Source organism: Musa acuminata, chromosome BXJ1-4, assembly GCF_036884655.1.
Source record: "Musa acuminata AAA Group cultivar baxijiao chromosome BXJ1-4, Cavendish_Baxijiao_AAA, whole genome shotgun sequence".
In the NCBI taxonomy this organism is placed as follows: domain Eukaryota; kingdom Viridiplantae; phylum Streptophyta; class Magnoliopsida; order Zingiberales; family Musaceae; genus Musa; species Musa acuminata.
The window spans coordinates 6,244,643-6,272,185 of record NC_088330.1 but is presented as its reverse complement, the minus strand read 5'-3'; the positions used below and the strand labels follow the sequence as shown (position 1 = coordinate 6,272,185).

The 27,543-nt window shown below is 35.9% G+C and overlaps 2 protein-coding genes across 2 annotated transcripts; one reads left to right on the top strand and one right to left on the bottom strand.

The window, feature by feature from the left end:
• Positions 1-5,588: 5,588 nt before the first annotated feature.
• LOC135643816 (uncharacterized) lies at positions 5,589-9,796 on the top strand. The gene is made up of 2 exons (XM_065161184.1): positions 5,589-6,139; positions 8,589-9,796. The coding sequence occupies exon 2, from the start codon at positions 8,595-8,597 to the stop codon at positions 9,738-9,740; it is 1,146 nt and encodes a 381-aa protein (XP_065017256.1). The 5' UTR covers positions 5,589-6,139; positions 8,589-8,594; the 3' UTR covers positions 9,741-9,796.
• Positions 9,797-23,272: 13,476 nt separating this feature from the next.
• LOC135672367 (monoterpene synthase 8, chloroplastic-like) lies at positions 23,273-25,913 on the bottom strand. Its single transcript, XM_065180830.1, has 7 exons — positions 25,643-25,913; positions 25,299-25,569; positions 24,682-25,057; positions 24,367-24,585; positions 24,136-24,274; positions 23,812-24,057; positions 23,273-23,713 (listed from the first exon to the last, which is right to left on the bottom strand). Exons 1-7 carry the CDS (start codon positions 25,841-25,843, stop codon positions 23,420-23,422), a joined length of 1,746 nt encoding a protein of 581 aa, XP_065036902.1. The 5' UTR covers positions 25,844-25,913; the 3' UTR covers positions 23,273-23,419.
• Between the last annotated feature and the right edge of the window lie 1,630 nt (positions 25,914-27,543).

Genomic DNA, 27,543 nt, shown 5'->3' with positions numbered 1-27,543 from the left:
AAACCGGCTGAGTTTGCGGCCAGACGTGCATTCCTTTTCCCCTCCCTCTTTATATGGGTAGTCCATAGAACCCTTCTAGTTCACGAAGGAGAGAGAGAGAGAGAGAGAGAGTAGAGGGAGTGGCACAACGGCAAGGAGTTCTTCAATATGCTGTTGCACTTTGTCACCGACGAGAAATGAAATTTCGATCCCCCTTTATTGCTCTCCAATTCTCCCTAATCAACCGCCTGATGTGCTCACGAGTCGCATCCTCCAAAACACCGGTCTCATGCAAGCAGCACGATTTGGGCACATCGCCTCTTTGAAGCTCGTCCTGTACAAAAAAAACACCCAATGCAGGAGAAACTGTGTGAACTCTTTGTTGCGTTGATTGATGAACGAATGATAAGTATGGCGCAATTCGCAAACCGTGGAAGTACCCAAAGTATCTCAAAGTCGAAAGACCATGGATGACGATCTTGCAATCTCACGGCAACTGTAGAAACCTTCAAGTGCTCTTGAGTTGCATTGTCGCTCGTACATTAAGCAAAGAGTCAATATCAGGGGGCCTTTTATTAACATCACTGCGTTTTCCAAGTATTCCCCCAGCAAGGGTATGTAGCCATGATGGTATTAGCTTCTTTCCACCGTGTATGCCTTGCATAGATCTGCCCACTGAAACCAAGAGTAGCATTCCTTAGAAAATGGAACTGCATGATTGATGCACAATAGAGGGAGAAAAGGATTGATATGTTACTGCTTCTTTTAGGTGTGGAATTATGTCCAGTCCCTTCTCTTTTATAACATTGTATGCGGTGTCATTTGCAGTGTTGAAAAGGGCTAGAATGTACTCTGGAAGTTTGTCCGTTGCATTAACATCCATCAGAGTAGATGTCGTCAAGAATCGATGATCGATGAAATTGGCTGTCGGTGAATGATGATTGGCTGTCGGTGACGCCTTGATCTAGGGCTACGTGTGTCAGAATAAGAAAAAAAAATGAAAAGGTGATTCTGGTATTTGCTTCAGAGTCAACTTGCAAAAAGATCAGGCGTGTCCAACTTAGCCCTTCTCACATCAAAGTTAGGGTCGAGATAAAAAAATAAAGTCATTAATGAGCCTTTACAGTAGATTGGTCTCAAGAGAATATTTTATTGTATTGACATAATAGTTTCTTCTGAGCTTAGTACTACTGTTAGGTCTAGGTGATTGCCATGTCAACTCCACTCTCCATGTTGAGCTAGCAATCACCTAGCGAGTTACAATTGCGGGTAAGTTTTCATCTTATCATTTATCACCCCTTGAAAATATGCTTCGAGGGAATATCCAACCCTAGTTTTAGGCACGATGGATATATACTCAAGGTGCTTAATAATTTTTACGTGTTGGGCTTCAAGTTTTCCACCCTTTAAGGGTGCCTCAAGCATAGTACCACACATAACATAAGGTGGATCTCTTTATTACATTTAGCTCGAGAGAAGCATCTCAGACGCATTTGCTATGCTTAGTTTAATTACATTTTCCATGCTTAGCCCAAGGAAGATATCTCGAGTGTATTTTCTATGCTTAGCTTAAGGAAGGCGTCTCAAGTGCATTCTCTTGCTTAGTTTAAGGGAGGTATTTTGGGTATATTTTTCATGCTTAGCTCGAGAGAGACATCTTAGACATATTATATATATATATATATATATATATATATATATATATATATATATATATATATATATATATATATTATGAAGGTGTCTAGGACATATTTTTCATGTTTAGTTTGAGAGAGGCATCTTAAGTACATTTTCACTCACATAGACACATGCATGTTTCGTTATTCCGCATATGCTTCCGATATGTACCAACTTTATTACTCATAATATCTTTTTGTATTTTGATGTTTGTGGGATAATGTGAACTTTTACCTGGTAAAGGGAGGTATGCTTAGAGCCCGTAATGTTCTGTCAACCTCCTTTGATTTCATCCACGTGGGTGGATGAAGCTCCCAAATGTGGGAGACTTCTATTTGATACTTATCTAGGAATATATAAGCCATATTTTGTCTATGATCCCACTATACCTTTTGTATTTTTTATTTGATATCCAAAGAATTGCTTATGAGTTTTTTATTTATGCTTTGGATAAGAATGAAATGAATGTAACGCCAAATATGATATTTGAGCTTCTGTTTCATATTTATTCTTTTGATATGCTCTCAAATATTTCATATGTCATTGATATATTCTGGAATACTTCTTATGCCACCAAAATTTTCATATGCTATTAATATGTTTTAAAATATTTCAAATATCATTGAGATGCTCCAAGATATTTCATATGCCATTAATATACTCCGAAATACTTCTTACACCATTGATATGCTCCAATTACTTTTTACTCTATCATTATGAATAAAACACCTTTTGAATGAAATGACATTGTGATTCTATATTCAATGAGTGGATATCCATAAATTCTTATATCTTACCTTGCATTTTGATACCAAGTTTACTTGAAGCTATTCTCTCTCTTACCATAGATATGTTAGTCACTTGCTGATCTTTATATGCTTACTCGAGCAAGTCTTATTAGTTGATATGTGTTTACAGTATAAGTATATTTTGCATTATAATGAAATATTACTAACACATCTGAATTAATGTATCTTGTAAATTCTTGAAAGACTTCTCATGTTTATAATTTTGGAATATTAAGTTTAGCCTATGATGATATAAACTTGTGATAAATAGTTGGTTTTACGATTATATAGATTCTCATATTAGTAAACTTATAAGTGTAGTTAATATTTTGTTAAATTGGTTTGAGGTTTCATGAATTATCGATGCGATGTATAATTATAAACTACACGTTTTATGGATGTGAATTATGATATTTAAATATTTTTTATATCCTCAAATGTTAGTTTGGATTTTGGATTGGATTACTGATTAATTATAGTATTCTTAATTTAAAATGGGTTCACGCCTCTTGAATGCGTTAGTTTAGGAGGTATGACAACGAGTCCCTCGAGCTTTAGAGAGGGCTCTTGCCTTCGATGGAGAAAGCGGTCAAGGTGAGCTTATCAGATAAGTTCCACGATTTGCTCCTTAAGGTTAAAGTAGTCTTTTGTGTCATAACTATGATCCTCGTAGAAACGATAATATTTGGAATTATCTCTTTTTCTTGAGTTAGATCTTACGGGGTGAGGATTTTGGGGCATCCCTTCTTCTTAGATCTATAGGAAGACTTTAGTACAGGACATGTCGAGGAGGATGAGGTTGGCCCTCGGCCAAGAAAGTCTTGCTTGATCTAGTACTGGACATTGAGGGGATCTCGACATCAAGGCAAGTGGGGCATGATATGGTTTCATGCACTTTTGAGACTCTTCATGTCTCCTAGCCACCATCACCTTGGTGATAATGTATTGGTTTATTTTCTATAGCATATTGGATACGGTGGCCAACTATCTCTCTATCAGCAACTTAAATAACCTAGAGTGTATAAGCCCCATCATGAATACCTATATGAGGATTGAGGGATAAGCATTTGTAACCCTAGAGCTTTATTAGTAAATTTGATGATAAACTCTTCCAATGGCTTACCCTCCACCTATCAGATGTGGAGAAGGGCAACAATTGAGCATCAAGGATAAATGTTCCCTATAAAATATTCTTAAAACTCTCTTGCGAGTTGTGCGAAGGAGTTCACCAAGAGATCTTTAGGTTATAGGGAAGGCTCGACACATCAAGACATTAGATATGTCATATAGTGCCATATAAGTTTGGAAAGCTACCACATGCTCCACTAGGTTAACACCTCTATCAAACACTTTCAAATTTAACGATTGTAAGCTTGGGGGGTAAGCTCTTCCTATATTTATCGAGTGAACGTGGATTTGATTGAGGCAAAGTTGATCAAATTGCTCGAGTGAAACTCGTGATGTATATCTTTCAAGCACTAGTCCATCTATTGAAGTTGTGCCCATAGAGTGTATTTTGAGTCCACTAATTAAGTCTTAGACTTAGAAGTCATCAATTATGAGGGGCGTAGTCTACTAAACATGATGGTCGGAAACCTTGGGACCCCTTTGGTTGAGCCATTAACGATGACTTGAGTCTGGACTAGTTGAGGAGGCTCAATACGTGTACGAGGTGCCACTGTGACTAAGCTAGTTGCAGTAGCAAGTGAACAATTGATAGCATCATCCATATCAATGTTTAGACCCGTTGAACAAGGTTCAGGAAGATCTCCGTTGGAATCAACACGTGGGCCAGCATCATTGTTGGAGAGGAAAGACCATGATTGTTGAACAATTGCTTATACTGCTTAGGGGTTTAGGTGGAGGTAGAGGTGCCTAAAAACGAAATATCAATTGTTAGCTCCTTAAGTGAAAGTTCATGTGACATAGAACCATCCTAGCACCAAAATGATGATGTAGTTATCAGTGTTTTCTTTGTCAACTTGACTCGATCCTAAACCATGTGTGTAAGAGTCTAGAAATATCTGAGAATATGATTCTGGTGTTCCCTTCAGAGTCAACTTATAAAAAGATTAGAGCTGGGTGGGATGCCAGACCTGATCCCTCCTTCATTCAAGACTAAGGTGGAAAGTAGAGTCACGTATAAATAGTAAAACCTGAGTAATAGTATATTAATGTACCTTTATAACAAGCTAGATCCAAGAAAATATTATGCGCTATGGGCTAAATATTTTCTCTGGGCTTACTATTATTGTTGACAGTCATATTATTTCGGTCTCACTCTCTATGCCGATTTGACAACCACATGACAAGCTGCAATAAGATGAGTTTTCCTTAAAGGGCACAAAGTAGAAGACATGATTCAAGCAAACCAAGCTCAAAATACCTCGACAATTCTTTGGGTTCCCACTTTTTTGTATTCTCTGTACCATGTTAAAGTGCAACTTAACCAATTCAAGTATGATAGGGCTCATCTTTCCTTCCCTTTGGCATGTCTCTATGAACCACCAGGACCGTAACCTCGGCATCTTCTAGTTCAGTGGGGTTCCAAGGCATGGGCTGTGTCCCTGAAATGAGGTTACAGTGATTCCACCATGAGGTGTTTAGTTGTGGAGTCCACAACTTCTTTCAGTGCGAGCTTTCCTTTGAAAGATGGGAAAGCCTGGTAGAAGCTCAGCAACCCTTCAGTCTAGTGGCGAAGGCTGGCTTTCAAGTTGCCCTTCTCATCTATATATTTGTTGAATACACCTTGAGTCCATCTAAAGAGTTTGTCCATGTTAGATTGTGACACCATGATAGAATGGAATTCATACAAGATTCCATTAGTATGTTGAGCGATTCTAGCATGCTTGTTCTTTACCTACAGGTGACTAATCGGACGTTGTCTGATTGTTTGTGTTTCATGAAGGAATAGTGCTAGTCACATATGAAAAGTACATTAGCGACTATGTTGTATCAATCGCCAAGAAAGGAATAATGCTGGATAGCTTAATCACCTTCGAAAACAGCAAATCTGATTCAACGGCCAGTCCAACAAACCAGATCAAATATCAAATCAACAGTCTGCCAGCCGTTGGATGCCAAAGGAGCCTGCATTAGGACGGAAAGACCTGTCATATAAAGCTAACGCTAATGTTACCAGTGGGCAAAAAGATAGTTGACCTTATCTTGGAAAACCCCTTCTCTGCCCTTCGTGCGGCAGAGTCAATGATAGAGAACGGCCACCCTAATGCTGATGTCTCCTCTTCCAAGCCAACCATCGCAAGGAGCAAGAGGCTGGAGGCAGACACAAATCCACCTCTCGCTGTTCGTCCATCTAGGAACTAGCGGAGAAGGCAGCCGAAGTGTTTCGTCAGGCATCCAAGGAGATCCACGATGTGGATTCTGGTTTCGTGTTGGAGGAGGATGATCCCGAATGAATGAGGATGGAATGCAGTTATGGTCCAAAAGCACGACTGGAAGCCACCTCAGGGAAGTCCTAACCCCCTTTTGATTTCTTTGAAATATAGATCTAAGAAGAAGAAACTCAAAATAGTGTAAAAGAATTTGGGAACCCATATGGCTCCTGCCCCCATGAGCTAGAAATCGATGCTTTTAACTAATGTTCATGAATTTGTTGTCATAGAATTACAAGAGGGCAACCAAGATATATCTTCACAGTGTTCGGAATTGGCTTGCAGTGTTAGGAATTTGTGAGTGCAAACTATGCTCTTTTTGTAATATTGATTTAGAATATACTGAACATGTGTTATTTCATTATTCTAACTCATTGGGCTTTTTAGTCTCTTTGTGAGAATTGACTTGGTTTACATTTTCATCTTTTTGATTATTGGCTAGCTGGCATTTAGATTAATGTGGGTTTACTTTTGCCAGATTTTGAGGCTTCTTGACAAATATCTTTTATTGCTACAAATTTATGGTCTTATTGAGGGCTCCAATGATTCTATTTTTAATAATTTGATATCATCTATTTTTGGTTTATTTTTTCAAAATTGTCTCATAAATTCATGATATGATGAACCAAAATGAATTTGTGAGAAATGTTAGTCGTTGTCCTTCCTTGTTAAATGGGAAAAACTAGCTTTTTGTTGGATCAAATTAAATTGTAATTGCAGTATTGGCTTCATTGCTAGACACTGATAGACACGATAATGCTTTTGTTGTTTTTCTAAGAGTATTTTAAGAAGTAGGACAATAGTTTATGAGGCAAAAGTTATCTTATTAGCTTATTAGGATGGTCTCCATCGAGTTCATATCGAGACAGTCTATATGATGAAGGTGGATATCATTAGTAAACAACCTTCTGTCCCATGGCTAATTTTGAATATTATTAGGAACATTTTGTATTTATTGTCTATCATGCATTATTATAAAATCTCGTATGTATTTCATGGAGGAAGGTATGTAGCTAATTGATTGTCTATGCATGCTAGAGCCAACAAGCTCTATAGTCTTTGGAGAAAATGTTATCGTTTGTACTTGGATCTTTGAATTTGCTTTGAGGGACTATTTCGTATCAGTTTCAGCAATAATTTTTTTATTTTTACTTTTTAAAACATCATCTAGTTGACACTAGAACATCATCATCAACCATATCATCAATAAATCACTAATAATCCCATCTCCCAATCGTCTATGATGGATTCAATTTATAACACCTCCTTAGCCACATATAGTTTTATAACAGGAGCTCTCGGTATACCTCTAACACTAGGTTTCTAGGGGTCGGAATCAAAATTTTCCTTATCCAATCACCCAATGTGATCATATCAATAATGCTTGCCGTGATTCCTGAGTACATCAAACATTGGATTCAAGCTTCATTTGATAGGCTTCATCCCTCAGTAACAGACAACCACACTTGACATTATCTTTATAAAAAATACATGTAAAATTTTATCCCATTTTAAAGCTAGTTTTTGCTTTTATTTTTTTTAATTTTTGTGTATGATTTACTGTAGCATTCTGCAATTACTCTTTCAGTTTTCTTTTTCTCATAACATGCAACTAATGATAATTTGGTTTGGGAACTATTTTGGAAGTTATGTCGTTTTCTAAATATGAGATTTTTTAGAGGAGAACATATTGATGGGATTTTTTTCTTTCCTATATATAATAAATATATAATTTAATTGTCTATTATGACTTTCCTCTAGGGAGCGTCCCATCTGTTTTTCCTATATATACTACACACTCCATTTTGAAGGTATGTTTCTTATGATGGAGGTTTTCTGAAAATTAAAATTTTTTAAATTAGTTCTATGTAGTTACAATAATCACCTTATTGAAGGAACGTGTCCCTTGGAACAAAATCATTTTAAGGTGTCTTTTAAGATATTTTTATATTATAAATAGTCTTAATCAGCCCAATAGATATTATGTTGTTTAATTTTGTTCAGCTTTTTGGTTCAGTACATCAAGTTTCTCTACTTATGTGCTCGCATGAGGTATAATACTACTTAAAGAATGAGTAGAAATCTTTGCTAATTCGTAGATGAAGGAATGGGAATTCACTTTAAGACTACATAAATGTGCTTTCAGGTTCTTTTGATTTGTTATTTCAGTATTTATTTTTTTAATGGGTTTCATGTACTTATATTTTTCTATCAATTTAAGGTGAAATCTTGATGGATTTTGATTAAGAAATTAATGAAGATTTTTTTGAAATAAATTATTTTCTTTTGATGGATTGTGATGTCATATTCATGCACAAGCATAACTCTGCATTTGATGTACATGGGGATAGAAAAGACATGAAATTTCAGATCTAAGTCCTGTTTAGTCTAATCTAGTTGTAACCTTCCTAGCTCAACTAATGAAACCCAACCCCTTCTTATTAAGTGGTGCTGTTATGCAATATCTTTCACTGGTATTATTTCAATTATAGTTGTGTGATAAGGTCAAGTGAAATAAATGTAATTTTCCACCTGTATGATTTGGGTTAAAATATTTAAAATTCTGTGGTTACGCATTTGTTGAATCATCACATCCTTGGTTTTGAGCTGTGACAAATTTTATCGATTGGAGTATATCTAGCAATATGTTCATTTTTTTGAATGTTTGATGGTTTTTTCTTTTTGATTTTTTTATATTCTTTGGCTTATAACATTTACCTATTAATTATTTTCTCTTACTTGATAGAGAAACATGGTCGCTATAGTGGCAACGATACCCGAAGACATCATTCATTTGGAAATTCTCCCATGGCTTTCCAATAAGGCTCTCTTCAGGTTCAAGTCCGTCAATAAGAAATGGCATCATCTCATCAACCATGATCCTACATTCGCACACCAACGCTCATGCCGTTGTGGGTTGCCTGGCTTTGTGTGGATATGTGATCACAATATTGACTTTATGCCCGTCAACCTTATTGGGCAACATGACATTTGTGAACCTAAGTTGTCTTTCTCCCTTCCTGATGGATGTTCCGCGTATATTGCTGCCTCTGCCAATGGCCTCCTCTTGTTATTGTTGACAAGATGGGAGGAACAAAACGAAAACGAATGGTACATGTATGAAGACAAGAGCACCTTCCATTATGTGTGGAATCCAATGACAAAAGAGGGTCATGCCATCCCTGAAAGTCGAGTTCAAGCTTATGAGAATATTGGCCTGGCCTTTGAACCATCAACTACTTCGACCCGTTATAGACTAATAAAACTAGTAGAAGACAATGAACTAGAATTTACTGAGATTGAGTTCAAGATATACTCTTCGGACATAGGGAAATGGATAATTTCTGATCAGAAGCTTGTTATCAAAGATGAGTACAATAGGTATCGGTGGAATGTGTTGTACGCGAGAGGCATCATATATTGGAACTATTTTCCCTACATAATATGGTTTGACCTTGATAAAAATATCTCAGGCAGTATGATGTCGCCAATAGAATATGAAGACATTCCAATATATTATGATGATGTTTATTGTCAATGTATCGGGGTAACTGATGAAGAGATTTTGACAAGCACTCTATTTATGAAAAATAATTCAATTTTCATATGGATGATGAGTAAGGATGGAGAATGGGTTAAGAGGTATCATGTTTTAGATTTTTTGAACATTAGGGACATTGACTCTTTTTCACTTCTACCATTCTGTGGGGGTGATAAGGTATTCATGGACCTGACATTATTTTCTATGGGGAAGAAGGCAATGTTGTGTTGTCACGACATGAAGACAGGAGAGACTGTGATGATCGATATGTTGAAGCAGAATCGGCTATGGTCACCTTGTCAGTATGTAGTGTTAAATTACAATAATATGGCCGAGATAGGTAGCTTAAAATACTAAGTTTGGCAAGTCTTCTCTGCACCTCAAAATTTATAGTGATGCAAATACAATAGTATTTTTCTTATTTTGTTCTATTATAACATGACCACATTGAAGTGAGTCTACATATTATGTTGACTATATATATTGATGAGTATTGCTTCCTGTATCCCTAACTTAATTTTTATAAGTTAATAAATAAATTAAACTGCCCAAAATTTAATAATTGTTCAGTATCTTTATTTAATGTCATATTTTCTTCTTTTTTTTGGAGTATAACTTGGAGATTAGAGCATGTGTCAGTGGATTAAACCCACAAGATTAGAGCATGTGTCAGTGGATTAAACCCACAAGATTAGAGTTTACTATACAAAGTACAGAAACAATATGCACTAGGTCTTTATTTGGTTTGGTGCACCACCTAAGACTAATAAATGCATTTAGTAGTAGTGGCCTTTATTTCTGTTTTCTCGTGCTATTGTTTGGTTTCAGTAGAAGCTTTATATATTTTGAGCGATTCTTGAAATGGCCCAAGGAGAAACCTTGAGATACATCAAGGTTACATAACCATATAAGCCAATAGAGATGCATTTGTATTGTTACGGGCTATTTATAGCAAATGTGTTTAACGTAATGTTCATGCTTTCAATTTATACATATCTTAGATAATATGTACGTGGCTTATATTTGGTTAGACAACTCCATGTTGGTTGGGTTTTATTGGATTTTGTCCTGTAATCATAGCTCGTGGTCAAGGGAAAACCATTAAAAAAAATGGATCCCCTAGATAGTAACTTGTTGGGATCTACTTGAATAGAGATGTCACTTGAAATATCAACCATATCAAGTAATATTTAAGGATGGGTCATCGTATTGCTCAACTACCAATGTAGCATGTGCACTCACTCACTTGTCATGTTGTTCTGTATTTATGAAGTCTATTTTTGTATTGCATTATTCATAAAGTGTTTGCGTTAATATTGTTGTGCTTTCCCAAGTTTATGCTTGAGAGAGTGATGATTAGTTTGCCTATGCATTCACGTTCACTAACCCACTTTTTTTCCATGTGGGTCCCTAGAGAATGCAATTGATCCTTTTATGAATGGATATCACAAGCGTGTTGCACTTTCATGGCCTTAGCTTGGATTGTCTTAGGCATGTGACTCCTAAGAAACATCACATGCAAGCATCAATCTTGACCTTAACTTCATGCAAGCCCAATGCAATCTTGACTTAGATGTTTAAGACACTTTCTCCTTTTACACATTCAGAAGATAACATTTATACTATCTTTTTACATAAGATCTTCTATCTCCTGTAATCTAGGATTGTAACTAAACTCAAAATAAGGAGGAGACTCAAACTATCATCAAAATAATAGTTTATAATATTTTTTTTTGCTCATAAATAGATGCTTCATTATCCAAGCCTAAGTGAAGAATTTATAGGCACTAAAAGGCTTCAAGAATAGAGACAAAAATTTAAATCTCAAAATTTCGTATTAGCGATACTACTGTTGGTGCTTGATGATACTACCGTCGGCACTAGGTAGTACTACCATTGCAACCAATAGCTTTGGTGGTACTACCATTGCCCTAGGTAGTACTATCGTTGGCTTGGACGGTACTATCGTTAAAAACATCGAAAAAGCATAAATAATACTTTTTGCTTGACTTAGGTGGTGCTATCGCTTGGGCCATCTATTTGGCCTTCCAACATACCCAATTCGGCCTTGATTCAAGCTCGATGACTTTCTTCACAAGTTGGCATGGTTTTGGCCCAATACCAATTCAAATTGACTCATAATGATCTCGATCAAGACTTTGATTAATCAATCATGCATATGGCATATGAATGAAACTTTTAGCATGTTGTATACTATTGCGGTATGTCGTATGTTCTTTTGGCACTTTATATGAACTTTTCATCTGAACTTGCGGCAGATCGTCTTTTCCTTTGGCTCGACGTCCAATTTTCAACACGATAATTTTTCAATATAACATTTGAATCTCCTACTTGATAGTTGTCATTCGGTAATCCAAGCTTGTGATTGAAGTATTTCTTGTATCACTTATCTTAAAAACATATTTAGTCCAATAAACTTATCATTAGTTTCATCAATTGATCCCTAATAAAATGATATTTAATATGAATGTGCTTAGTCCTAAAGTGTTACATATGATTCTTTGTCAAACAAATTGAATTAGTATTATCATTTTAGATAGATGATTTTTAAGTAAAGTCCATAATCTTCTAAAGTGTTCTTCATCTAAATTACCTATACATAACATGCACATACCGTAACATATTTAGCTTTAGTTGTAGATAGTGTGATAGAGTTTTGTTTCTTTGATGATCAAGAAACAAGTGCATGATGTAGGAATTGACAAGTTCCAAAGATACTTTTTCTCTCTATTCTATATTATACAAAGTCAGCATTAGTATAAATAATCAAATCAAAGTTATTAGATCTAGGATATCATAATCCTAGAAATGATGTTCCTGTACCTAAAAATTCTTTTTATTATTTTAAAGTGAGATTATTTAGAATTATCTTGAAATCTTATATAAAGCCCAACACTAAATATTTTATCAGGTCTAGTTACAATGAGGTATAATAAACTGTCTATCATATGTCTATATATTTTTTTATCAAAATAATTTTCTTTATTCAATTGTCTATCATATATTTATATCTAATTTAGTAGAACATCATCATCAACAATATCATCAACCATATCATCAATAAATCACTAATAATCCGATCTCCCAATCTTCTATGATGTATTCAATTTGTAACACCTCCTTAGCCACATATAGTTTGATAACTGGAGCTCTAGAATGAATGACACGCTCCCTGTCCAATTAATGTAAGCGTCAAAAGTTGTCTTATTAGGTATACCTCTAACACTAGTTTCTATGGGTCAGAATCAAAATTTTCCTCATCCAATCACCCAATATGATCATATCAATAAACGCTTGCCTTGATTCCTGAGTACATCATGTTAGGATCAAGAGCACTAAGAGGGAGAATGAATTAGTACAGCGAAAAACTTTCGTCGGTTCAAAAAGACTTCGTATGAAAACCGTTTCGGAAAGATCTTTAACTTAAGAGCAAACGGAAGTATAGTTGATGTAAAGCAACGGAGGCAGTTTGCAGTTAAGATAAAGATTAGAATGTAAATGCAAATCGAGATTTAGAGTGGTTCGGTCAATCTTGACCTACATTTACTTTTGGCTTCCTCCTCCGACGAGATCACCGACATCCACTAGAGGCCTTCCTTCAATAAGCGAAGGCCAACCATCCTTTTACAGCTTTTCTCCTTTTGACAGGCTTAGGAGACAACCCTTATAAGTTTTCACTCATCTCTTGAATGATCAAGACTTAGAAAGAAAAGAAGGAGAGGAACTCTAGCCTTTTACAACACTTTTAAGCTCTCAAATACTAAGAATAAAAGCAAGCTTTCGGTTTCCTTTCATGCAGAAAAGGGTGGGGTTTATATAATCCCCAATCAGTTTGAATTCGAAGCTCAAAAGTGTCCATTCTCGGATTTTCGGGTTCCTGGTGGTACCACCACCATAACTGGGCGGTACTACCGCCTGTCATCTGTCACTGAGCGGTGTTACCGCTCAGTCTGGGCGGTACTACCACCTGACATTGCTCGAAGACCGAGCTCAGGCGGTACTACCACCCAGAACTCTTGGGAGATCGAGTCTCCTGAGCGGTGCCACCGTCGGCCAAGAATTCTAGGTCCGAATGGGCTGATCCATTCGGCCCAATTTGGGTCTACCAAGGGCCCAGTTGGCCCCAGATTAAGTTAATGGGATCACCTCCCAATCCTAACTTAATCTACATGCTAACTACGACAATTAAGACATCAATACTGCATATCGTGTTCCGGTGCGTCAATTGCTCCTTCCGGTGAACTTCCAACGAACATCCGACGAACCCTCAACAATGCTCCGACGGATTCTCGGCAAACTCCTGGACTTGCAACGATCCTCTTGGCGAGTTCCGACGAGGTTCTTTGGCAAGTTCTTAGACTTCTCGGATTGTTCCCTCGGAACCTCCGACGAAGTCTCGAACCCCCAACGTGATCTTGGTCTTGACTCCGGCTTAACACCTACTGCATGTCTTACTACCATCATGGTTAATCCTGCACACTTATCTCAGCATACAGATTAGATAACCAAATAACAATTGACTTCATCATCAAAATCTAATATTCAACACCTCATGGATTCAAGCTTCATTGTATATACTTCATCCCTCGTAACAGACAACCATACTTGACATTATCTTTATAAAAAATACATGTTAAATTTTATCACATTTTAAAGCTATTTTTTGCTTGTGTTTTTTTTCTTTTAGAGTATGGTACTCTGAAATTACTCTTTCAGTTTTCTTTTTCTCATAACATGCAACTAATGATAATTTGATTTGGGAGCTATTTTGGAAGTTATGTCGTTTCCTATATATGAGATATTTTTAGAGGAGAACATATTGATGGGATTTTTTTCTTTCCTATATATAATAAATATACAATATAATTGTCTATTATGACTTTCCTCCACGGAGTATCCCATCTGTTTTTCCTATATATAATACACATTCCAATTTGAAGGTATGCTTCCTTATGATAGAGGTTTTCTGAAAATCAAAATTTTGTAAATTAGTCAATAATCACCTTATTGAAAGAATGTGTCCCTTGTAAAAAAACCCTTTTAGTGTGTCATTTAAGATATTTTTATATTATAAATAGTCTCAATCAGCCCAATATATATTACGTTGTTTAATTTTGTTCAGCTTTTTGGTTCAGTACAAGAGGCTGAGTCAATTTTCTCTACTTATGTGCTCGCATGAGGCATAATACTGCTTAAAGAATGGGTAGAAATCCTTGCTAATTCTGGTTTCATGTACTTATATTTTTCTATCAATTTAGGGTGAAATCTTGATGGATTTTGATTAAGAAATTAATGAAGAATTTTTTTGAAATAAATTATTTTCTTTTGGTGGATTGTGATGCCATATTCATGCACAAGCATAACTCTACATTTGATGTACATGGGGATTAACATCTACCTTATTCTTGATTACATAATTATCATTATTCTGTGGTAATAGATTGGTTGGTAGGTGTTGTTGGGTAGTGGAAGAAAAGACATGAAATTTCAGACCTAAGTCCCGTTTAGTCTAATCTAGTCGTAACTTTCCTAGCTCTACTAACGAAACCCAACCCCTTGCTATTATGTAACTTCTTTCACTGCTATTATTTCAATTATAGTTGTGCCGCGCCATAAGGTCAAGTAAAATAAATGTAAGTTTCCACCCGTATGATTTGGGTTAAAATATTTAAAATTCGGTGGTTATGCATTTGTTGAATCATCACATCCTTGATTTTGAGTCATGACAAATTTTTATTTGTCAGAGTATTTCTAGCAATATGTTCATTCTTTAAATGTTTCGATGGTTTTTCTTTTTGGTTTCTTTTTTCTTCTTTAGCTTATAACATTTACCTATTAATTATTTTATCTTATATTTGTTCTTGATAGAGTAACAAGATCGCTTCAGTGGTAATAATGATACCTGAAGAAATCATTCATTTGGAAATTCTCCCATGGCTTACGAACAAGACTCTCTTTAGGTTCAAGTCCGTCAATAAGAAATGGCATCACCTCATCAACCATGATCCTACATTCGCACACCAACGCTCACGTCGTCGTGTGCTGCCTGGCTTTGTGTGGACACGTGACCGCAAAATTGACTTCATGACCATCAATCTTATTGGGAAACTTGACAATTGTGAACCTAGGCTATCTTTCTCCTTTCCTGATAACACAAGTTTTGCATATGTAGCTACCTGTACAAAATGAAATGTACATTTATCATTTATGAAGACAAGAGCACCTTCCATTATGTGTGGAATCCGATAGCAAAAGAGGGTCATGCCGTCCCTGAAAGTCGTGCTCAAGTTCATGAGAGTATTGGCCTAGCCTTTGAACCATCAGCTACTTCGACTTGTTATAAACTAGTAAAACTAATAGAAGACGATGAGATAGAATTTACTAAGATTGGGTTCAAGATATACTCTTCATGGACAATTTTTTATCAGAAGCTTGTTATTGAAGATGAGTACAATAACTATCCGTGGAATGTGTTGTACGCCAGAGGCAACATATATTGGAACTCTATATATGAGGAATAATATGGTGTTGGCAAGCACTATTTATATGAGGAATAATTCAATTTTCTTATGGATGATGGCCGATAATGGAGAATGGGTTAGGAGGTACCATGTTTTAGATTATATGAACATTAGGGATATCAAATCCTTTTCACTTCTACCATTCTATGGGGATGATAAGGTATTTATGGACCTGACATTATTTTCTCCAGGGAGGAAGGCAATGTTGTACTATCACGACGACATGAAGACATGAGAGACTGTGATGATCGATAAGTTGAACCAGAATTGGCTATGGACACCTTGTCGGTACGTTGTGTTAAATTACAATAACATGGCCGGGATAGGTAGCTTAAAATACTAAGTTCAGCGAGGCTTCTCTGCACCTCAAAATTTATAGTGACACAAATACAATAGTATTTCTTTTTATTTTGTTCTATTATAACATCACCACATTGAAGTGTATCCACATATTATGTTGGCTATACATATTGATGAGTATTATTTCTTTATAAATTAAACCTCCCAAAAGTTAATAATTGTTCAGTATCTTTATTTAATGTCATATTTTCTTCTTTTGAAATGGTCCAAGGAGAAATCATGAGATACATCAAAGTTACATAGCCATATAGGCCAATAGCGGTGTGTTTAACATAATGTTCATACTTTCAATTTATATATATATCATAGACAATATGTAAGAGGATTGCATTAGGAAAAACCATCAAAAAATTGGAGCCTCTTGTAACTTGTTGGGATCTACTTGAATAGAGATGTGGCTTACCTTCGATTTTGGAAAATATTTAAGGATGGGTCATTGTATTGCCTAACTACCGATATAGCATGTGCACTCGCTCATGGGGATTATGTGCATAGTGAATTGTCTTGAAATATTTATCGTGTTGTTCTAAACTTATAAGTCTACTTTTGTATTGCATTATCCATAAAGTATTTGTGTTAATATTGTTATGCTTTCCCAAGTTTATGCTTCAATAGAGTGGTGACGTTAGTTTGCATATGTATTCACATTCACTAACCCACTTCTTTTCCATATGGGTCCCTAGGAGAATACAATTGATCCTTTATAGATAGATATCACAATGGTATTGTACTTTCATGACCTTAGTATGGATTATCTTGGTCGTGTGACACCTAAGTGATATCATCTACAAACATCCATCTTGACCTTAACCTTTTGCAAGTCCAATGGACTTATATTAGTTTTGACCCATGTGACACATAAATGTTATCATTCGCAAGTGTTAGTTTTGACCATAACCTCATGCAAGCCCAATGGGATTATATAAAGAAGAATTAATTGGAAAGATAAATGTACAGAGGAAGGAGGAGACGGTGCCTTGTGTTGGAAGAGGAAAAGAATAAGAGAGGTCCTGCTTTCCAATGTGGGGATGGGTTGACGCATCATGGCATGGGGTTAGGAAGGATTATAATAAATCCCGATGTCATCAGGAAACAAATTCTCATGCATGAGCATTGGGTTGCTATGGCGACGGAATGGACATCGCATAATAGGAAAATGACGGTGAGGTAATTTCTAGCGTCAGGAGCGAAGACAAGATGGTTTTATCTTAGCTTTCATGGAGTGGGATATTTGTCACGTTGACTCGGTATCATTGCGCCCATCGCATGCAATGCTAGACTCGGCGTGTGGTCATCCACAGGGTACTTAACATGCCACATGGCATGCTCGTGGATTGCCATGTCACAGCCTATTATTCATTGAAAAGACTAGAGAAACCTTTCCTCACTATGCAACCAGTGAACAACATCTGATGCTTCCTCTTTTCCACGTTCTCTAGACCCCGTATTTTACCATGATTCGTCCAATGTTTCCTTTACCAAATCATAAGGTTGAACGGCAGCATATCAAGGTATCGACAAAAGAATGTAATCAAGCAGCTCGTAATGGAGAACTTCAAACGGATTTTTTTATTGAAGAACCATAGAGATCGAATCCAACATTTTTTTCTCCCCTTCAAACAGAGAACCAACCCAAGAACTTCAATGTGATCCGTCAAATTCAACTCGGATTTCTAGTCAGTTTGGCGAGCTATTGACTCCTCTCTTCATCACAGGCCCACAGTCGTTCTGACCCACAAAACTTCACGTAGCAAAGCAGCTTGAATCTACAACCAAAACTAGTTCTCCTAGTTCGTTTGGGAATCAGTTGTCTCATTCTCTCTTTATAGCTAGCGCATGGTCCTTCTAACCTTCCGTTAACGTAGGAGAGGAAGTGGGGAGAAAGAAAAAATAAAAAGAGATGATTTTGTATATGAATAAATATAAGCAGGTCGTAACACACAGTGGAATTAAATGGAATCACAATAAAATAGGATATCAAGATTTACGTAAAAAAATCCTCTAACGTGAAGAGTAAAAATCACGGGACAAACCAGAAAAAATCCGAATATATAAATCTCAGAGTCTCTTGCCTAGATGATTAAGAATAATCTTTCTGCGTTGTCATTATCTTCTTCCCTTTCATTCTCTTATTTTTTATCTTTTTTTTTTTTTAGAATCACGTAATTACAGTATTATAGCCCTATTCACAACCACTACAATCCTATTTTACCTTCCTTAGCCACCATACTCTTTTGTTAAAAATGTTAGGGTTTTCAGGTTAAAGAGATGCGAGTTATGGACTATTAAAACTCACTATGGGCTGAATTCATGGGCTGTCAGCCCAACAATACCTTCATCATCCACCATGAAGAAGTCATCTTTTGAGACGATACCGATAAAGTCGTTGATGATACGAGGCCAGTGGCATAATGGCAAGGAGTTCTTCAAGATGCTACTGTAGTATCCTACATACACTAATGCTCGAAACAAGGCCATAGACGAGATACAATTAGATTTCTTGCTAAGGAGCACGGGCTACACTGTAAGGGAGGGAGATGTTGCCAAGAAGAGGAAGGTGTTGGGAAAATACAACAAAGAAGAGGATAAAAACATTATGAAAACAAATAACAAACACAAGATCAAGAATATTTTAGGAAAGATATTTAGGCTTGAAACGTGTATAAATACTTTCCTAAAAATGATATTTACACCCTCTTCTCAATAAGATTGCTATGGGTTTGATACAAATAGTTTTAATGAATATGACAAGCCTTTAGAAGATCTGTATTGAGCAAACAATAAAAAATCTTCAAAGAGGAATTAGAGAATATCTAATTCAATCACTTGGAGAGTAAAGAAGAAGAATATGAAAAAGATGTCTTAATAATTTACCTTCAAATATCTATTTATAGATATTTTCTTAAAAGACACAACCTTTGAAAAATAACTACCAAAATAACTATAAAAGAAAACACCTTTTCAAATAAATCTTAAAAAAAAAATTTCTTTTTAATTTGAACAATTTATAACAATCCCCCACTTGTTCAAATTTAAAATTTTCTTCCAAGTGATTAAATAGTATTTATGAATAAAGTAATATATCTTTCGATTTGAATATTACCTTAGTGTAAGCATCACAAAGTGAAGTTGAAATCCCAAATAGCATAAAAGCTTTGAATTTGTTATTCCTAATGACAACACCAGTAATACCACGCACATAAATACAATATCCTTGTATTCCTCATAAAATCTCGCTCAGCCCTAATATGGCCTTGGGCTCATCTAAGTTCATGAACTTTTATGAGAGAAAACTTCAACTTTCAATCGAAGCGACACCACTTTTAAGTTTATATAGGTGAAGTTCTTATAGCATCTTTGTCACCCTTTGAGATACTTGTCCTAACTTGACTGAACTTCATTAAGAGTATAATTAACTCAACTCTCATTCGGTGATAACCAGCACTTTAACATCTTTAGATGGGACTCGTAAAATATTTCAAAGTGCTGAATCACTCCACATGTTAATGACTTGTTTTTACCCTTTGAACTCTTCATTACTCATTTCATAATGTTGAGTAGGGTTGCTATCATTGGTGGATCTTTTATTCAAAGAGTTTTAGCCACATCCATTTTGATGTTGATCTTACAACTTCTCTGGTAAGAGGTTTGGTGAATGGATCATCTTCCACTTGTAAAATAAGAGGAATTGTTTTTGCTTCTCGTACACGAGTACTTCGCCTTAATTTATGAGATTGCTCTCCAACCTCTTGTGAACTCGATTGATGCCCAATCAAATGAATATTAGGTTGCTCACCAACCTTTTGAGATGTCTCCAATAGTGACTCTTCACTAGTTGGAGGATGAATATTATTACTTGAAGTCATTAAATATTCAAAGAACTCCACATCTCGAGATTATATTATGATATTAGACTTCAAATTAAGAAGTTTATATGATTTGTTATTTGAGGCATAGCTTATAAATGCACATTTGATTTCTCTAGGTCCCAACTTTGTCTTTTGAAGATCATTATTCTTACAATATGCAAGACACCCCCACACTTTAAAATAACCAATGTTAGGTTGTCTTCCTTTCTATAACTCATATGGAGAGATCTTATTCTTTTTAAAATATGATATGCAGCCAATAAAACTTCTCCTCACAAAATATAAGATAATTTAGCATGCAACAACATAGCATTAATCATCTCTAAATAAGTTCTATTCTTTCTTTTTGCTAATCCATTTTGCTCAGGTGTTCTAGGTGCTGAACATTCATGAATTATACCATGTTGTTCACAAAACAAGTTAAATTCATTAGGAAAGTATTCTCCTCCTCTATCACTTCTTAAAGATTTAATTTTCTTCCCCAATTGATTTTCAACTTCTGCTTTATATGCCTTAAAAGCATTAAAAGCATGATTTTTTATGTTTCAACAAGTACACATATGTAAATCTAGACATATCATCTATAAAAGTAATGAAATATCTATTTCCTTCTCTCGTTAATATGTCATTTAATTCACATATATGAGAATGTATTAAGTCTAACAAATTAGTATATCTTTCAACACTTTTGTCTTCATCATCTTTGATTTAACATAAATTTCACATTTATTAAGATCATCAAAATGATAATTTATTAAGCTACACTTAAGCATTCTTCTAATGGTGCTAGTTCCAATATATGCTAATCTATTATGCCATAATGAATAATAATCAATAATATAAATAGAAGCAACATCTTTATTAAATTTAGAATTATTGTCAACAATAGATAATTTGACCATTCCCTCAGCGGAATAGTCTTTTCCAACAAAAGTTTTATTACGAGATAGAATTAACTTCCCGGATTCAAATACAGATTTAATTCCAGGTTTGCCAAGGAGATTCCCACTTACTAAATTTCTACTCATATCCGATATATGAAGAACATTAGTAAGAGTGACTTTTTTACCCGAAGTGAAAGTGAGTTCTACATTTCCCTTGCCAATCACCTTAGAACAAACTTCATTTCCCATTTGAATCTTTTGCTCTTCTGTGACTTCTTTGTAAGTCTTAAAGAGTGTCTTATCATAACAAACATGGACAATAGCACAAGTATCATACCACCAAACAGAAACCTTGTCAAATATGACATTCACTTCGCTCACCATAGCGATTATATTATCATATCCCTCAACGGAGTTGACTTCCGGTTTCTTGCCCTTTTTAAATCTGCAATCCCTAACAAAATGACTAGGATTTCCACAAACAAAATAACCTACACTCTTTGGCTTCTTAAATTTTCTTTGATTCCTTTTGGAGCCAAAATGATTTTTCTTGTTTTGTTTGTCTTTGTTGGAATTCTTAGGCTGATTCACAATATTTGCTTTTATATTGCTAAAAGAGTTCTCACTCTTTTCTCTCATCCTTGATTCCTTCTCGATTTGAAGATGTTTTTGAATTTGCTCCAAAGTGATATCCTTGGAGTCATGCAAAATCTTCTTCCTATACCCTTTCCATGATGAAGGCAACTTGGCTATTGTAGCACCTACTTGAAAAGGTTCAGGAAGTTCGATTTTTTCAGCCTTCAATTGATTAACAATGACCTGCAACTCATGCACTTGTGCCAAGATTAGCTTGTCATCCATAAACTTGTAATCAAAATATTTAGAAATAAAAAATTTGTTTGTCTTGAATTCCAAAGCATTCCAAATTGCTTTTGCAGATGGTTCTACCGTATAAAGATCATAAAGTCGATCCGAAAGAGCATTGAGAATATGTTCTCTACACATGACTTCATCTTCGATTCTCTTCTTTTGTTCAGATTTCATCGGTGTCATCATCGATTAGATCAGGAATTGGTTGAAGATTTGGATCAAGTACATAGAAGATCTTCAAAGCAGTCAACATGAATTTCATCTTGTCTTACCAACGGGTAAAATTCGTTCTATCAAAACGATCCAAATGAACAAAATCTTGATTCAATAATTTGATGGTATTTGTGGCTTCCATAGTGAATTTATATAAACTCAAAAATATTATTTTTAGATTGTTGGAAAAATACGACAAAGAAGAGGATAAAAATACTATGGAAACAAATAACAAACACAAGATCAAGAATACTATAGGAAAGATATTTAGGCTTGAAACGTATATAAACACTTTCTTAAAAATGATATATGCACCATCTTCTCAATAAGAATGCTATGGTTTTGATGTAAATAGTTTTAGTGGATATGATAAACCTTTAGAAGATCTATATTGAGTAAACAATAAAGAATCTTCAAAAAGGAATTAGAGAAATTAGAGAATATCTAATTCAAGTGAAATTAGAGTAAAAAAGAAGAATATGAAAAAGATGTCTTAATAATTTACCCTCAAATATCTATTTATAGATATTTTCTCAAAAGACATCATCTTTGAAAAATAACTACCAAAATAACTATAAAAAAATATATTTTCAAATAAATCTTTTGAAAAGAAATTTTTTTTTCTTTTTAATTTGAATAATTTATAACAGAAGGACGCCATCGGCCACTTCCTCTGTTCTCAGGATTGACTAGAGAAAGTAGGAGTCATGCTTAGTTCTTATTATTTGATATAAGCCGTGCTCGTGGGAGTTCTTTTATTCCTTGCGTTCTTTCAGTCCATATCACAACTGATTGCAAAACTTACGTTCGTTTATTCCTTCTATCATGGTCTAATAATTGATTAATAAAAACTTTATTTGTGTCAAATATTATTAAAAGTAAAAGTTTATGTTGAAGAAAACCATAAACATTCATGCTTTGTGTTTATTGGTTGTTTCTTAATTAGCCTAGAGGTGATTTTGGGAACGATATATTGTTTTGTTCTTAATTAGCCCATGCCACGTAATTGCCGAGAGTATCGATTGAATAAGGAGGTAAAGCAGAGAGAATAAAAGTCCAATCTCAATGAGTAACATAAAATAAAATATCATTTATGCTTTTTTTTTTTCTTTGAAGTTTCATAAAACACAGTTTTTCTAATATAAAGCGACGATACAGAACAATTATGACAACCGACACACTAGAATCACACCATCAATTGACTTATCACACCCAAAGAAACCTAATCGAAGACTCGAACAATTCATGACGAGACTAATTTCGAGTACAGTTTCTCTATATTATCCATAATTAAATTGTTACAGCGGTATAGGTTCAATTAATAAAGACCTGATGCGGTCGTTCGTTACTTGGCCGGGTTTACCGAGTCCGTCTCCGTACTGGTACATGCATTGGGCCATTCGAGGGATATTGATGGCCATCATTTTCAGGTTTTCCTCAAAACGCGAAGTGAAACTTCGATCTCCGTTTATTGCTCTCCAATTCCCCTTGATTAATCCCCTGATATGCCTACGAGCCGCGTCCTCCGATACACCGGTTTCATGCATGTAGCACTGGATAGATTTGGATACATCGCCTCTTTCAAGCTCGTCCTGCACAAAAACAACCGATGCAGAGAGGAGAAACTGTGTGAACTCTTTATTACGTTTGTTTCATGAACGAATGATTAAGTATGGAGCAATTCTCATACCGTGGAAGTACCCAAATCATCACAAAGTCGAAAAATCATGGACGGCCATCTTGCAAACTCAGGGCAGCTTTGGAAATCATCCAAGGCCTCCTGTGTTAAATCGTCACTGGTGCAATAAGCAAGAGTCAGTATTAGGGGAACTGATACCGATACCAGTGCGTTCTCCAAGTACTCTCCAAGATTGGGTGTGTAGCCTTGGTGGTACCACCTCGCTTCCACCGTGAATGTCTTCAATAGATCTGCCCACTGAAACCAAGACTATTACTCCTTCGAAAGTGGAACTGCATGATTGATGCACAAAAGAGGAACGGATCGATATGTTACTGCTTTTTTTAGGTGTGGAATTATGTCCAGTCCCTTCTCTTTCTGAACATTGTATGCGATGTCATTTGTAGTGTTGAAGAGGGCTAGAAAACATATCCTCATATACTCTGGAAGTTTGTCCATTTCATTAACATCCCATCTGCAACATCCATCAGAGTAGAAGTTGTCAAGAATCAAAGCTAGTTGAAATTTTATCTCTTGCATGCATGACGTGGAGGAGTTATTCATCACCTATCGACAGCATCCGTGAAGAGCTCGAGCTCATCCATGGTGCCGTAAATATCATACACATCATCTAATGTTACTATAAAGCAGTTTGCCTTCGTGTGCAACTCCCTGCATCTACCAAACTGTGGCTCAAAAACCCAGCCAACAGTCCAGAAATAGTTCTCCACCAACCTGTCCCTTGAAAATGGAAGCCTCTGCGCCAGGCCAAGATTGTTCCACCACCTGATCGATAGCCATAAGTTTGTGCTGAATTTTGCCGGTTCATAAACGAGGGCAGAATGCACAAGACTTGATTCAAGTAAAGCAAGCTCAAAATACCTCGACACTTCTCTGAGTTCCCTCTGATATATGATCTGAACCCTGTTGAAGTCCAACTTAGCCAATTCAAGTAGGACAGGGTTCATCTTCGCTTCCCTTTGTGATGCTTCTATGAACCACCTGGTCTGTAACCTCGGCATCCTCCAGTTCAATGGAAGCTCCAAGGCATGGGCTACGTGCTCCCTGAGATGAGGCTCAAGTGATCCCTCCATGAGGCTCTTGAGTTGTTTAGTTGTGAAGTTCGTAGCTTCTTCTAGCACGTGCTCTCCTTCCTTTGCAAGATGGGAAGCCTCGTACAAGCTCACCAATCCTTCATTCTGGTGGCGAAGGCTGGCTTTCAAGTTTCCCTTCTCATCCATAAATCGGTAGAATGCACCTTCGGTCCATCCACATAATTTGTGCAAGTTAGATTGTGACACCATGATAGAACAGAATAAACACAAAATTCCATTAGTATGTTAGGCTATTAACGTGGCATAATTTATGACTAATTGGACATATTTCTAAATGTCTCAGTTTTATGGAAGTAATTGTTTTAGCAATATATGAGGTACATCAGCGACAATGCTCTATCAGTCGCCAAGAAAGGAGTAAAGCAGGATATACAGCTTAATCACCTTCAGAAACATCAAACCCATGTTCTCTGAGAAGCCTGAACATAAGAGCCGTGGCATGAAGATTATCCTTCAGCAACATGTTCACGTTTTCCACGGAACCGTATATAGTCCCTAAAGCATCCTTAATATCCTCCTTAAAGTGATACGCCACCCCAAGCTGCTGCAGGTGATCGATCAGTTGAAGCTGCTCCTCCATTCCCTTCTTCATGTAGATCAGTTGTTTCACGTCCTCTGTCAGTTTTCCTATCCTTGTTGCGTTATCCTCCTCCACCTAATGAAACCAAGTCAGTAACCAGTGCGAACTATAGATTAAACTCAAGTTTACAGATTGCATGCATGCCGACCTTGGTGTCATTTCTTAGCGATTGGATGTATTCGTCACTCCACGAACTTGGCTGGTAATTAGCCGATCGCCGAGGAGGAGTCTGCGCAGCACACCGGATATGTGGTCGGAAGCATGGACGTGGTGAAGCCTTGGACGGCGACGTCCACCGATGGGCACCGATGAGACTGCAGAAGGACGGAGCAGAAGCGCAGAAAGCCATTTGGCTCGGTGGACAACACTGAGCAGAAGACGGAGAATCTTATGGGCTTTGTAATGGCAGTGTTGCGATGGGTTTATTACGGACGGCTTCATTTATATCCACACAAGTTCCACATCCTCGTGTTCCATGCAAATGTATATTTGCTGTCAACGTGTTCAACTTGTTCACTTCCGCACCACGTTTATGATATGATACGTGTATAAATTAAATTAGAAAATGGTATTAAAACGATAAAAAGAATTTAATTTGGATTTCGAAATTAATTTGTGTTAAAGAGTTTTTCTTGGATTATATAAAGTCATGATTTGTATCCCTTCGAGTATATGCGTTGTGAAAACAATTGAGTTGTATAAGTTTTAGTAAATACATCAAGAAACCCTTCTTTCCTTGTCCAAATTAACTTGTTTTAATCTCTCCACTTCGTTCTTCAATTGATATCGGAGAGCCAAGTTAACTCATGACTTCCTAGAGTGCATTTTCAACATAAATTTCCTTATTGATGGAGGAAAACTTTAATTTATTGTGCATACAAATTAAGGCACTTCTAGGCACTCTTGATGTGTGGAAGCTTGTACGAGATGGTTTTATTAAACTTAGTATGGAGGAAAAAACACAAATGGATAAAGAAGCAACAAAACAACTCAAATATCAAAGAAAAGAGAAGAATGCTTTATTCACAATTTACTAAGTCCTTAGCAAAATGAAGTTTGAGATTATTGCTTCGTCAAAGATATCAAACGAGGCATGGAACACTTTACTAAAAAACAAGGTGAACAAGATCCGCCTACAAACTTTAAACTTTAAGAGCTGACTTGAAAAACTACAACAATGCACCTCTAAGTCCATTTCAAAGTACTTCTATAATATCATTTATATTATTCACCAAATGAGAAAAAATGGTGAACAAATTAATGACCAAAGAGTAATGGAGAAATATTTAAGATCTTTGGGATCCGAAGTTTGATTTTATTTGTGGTAATTGAAGAATTCGAATAGTGAAAACAATTATTTTTGAAACAAATAATGAGTTCTCTTCGAGTACACGAACAAATGCTTATAAGAAGAGAAGAAAGTCATTAGAGCAAGCTATATAAACTAAACAATGAAGTAGAGGTCGTGAATAACGACGAGGAGGAAGATCAACCTACTCAAGAAGTACAAAACAATCAAAATGGAGGAGACAATATAAGCCCAAGAGATCGAGGCCAAGGTCGTGGATGAGGTAAATATGGGATGTACTAACAAATCTCAAATTCAACGTTATATTAGTAAGAAGTTTAACCACTATGCTACAGTAATGTTATCATAATCCCAACTCTCAAATTCAATGTTATGTTTGCAATAAGTTTGACCACTATACTGCGTATTGCTATTATAATCATAACAATGGAAGTCATAATGCAAATTTTACAAATACAAAAGAAACGAATGATAATCCTGTTATACTAATAGCTAATGCTGATTTAAAATATAGTCAATTTATGATATGCTATCTAGACAAAAGTGCTTTCAATCACATGAGTAGCTACATCACAAAAATCAATAAGAGAAAAAAGATAAATAAATGCAAAAATGACCCATCCCGTTCGTGAATGGGGAACGTTTATGCCACGTTAGTAGTGTCCCACTTCACACGGTTATATCGTGCATGTCCAAAGCTTTTTATTCCCGACACAAAGTGGACATTGCATGTGGCAGTC

Coding starts and splice junctions, on each gene's coding strand:
- LOC135643816 (XM_065161184.1), top strand. CDS start 8,595: ATGGTCGCTATAGTGGCAACGATACCCGAAGACATCATTCATTTGGAA.
- LOC135672367 (XM_065180830.1), bottom strand. CDS start 25,843: ATGGCTTTCTGCGCTTCTGCTCCGTCCTTCTGCAGTCTCATCGGTGCC. Junction 25,570..25,642: donor CGCTAAGAAATGACACCAAG/GTCGGCATGCAT, acceptor TGGTTTCATTAG/GTGGAGGAGGATAACGCAAC. Junction 25,058..25,298: donor TGGGTTTGATGTTTCTGAAG/GTGATTAAGCTG, acceptor GATGGACCGAAG/GTGCATTCTACCGATTTATG.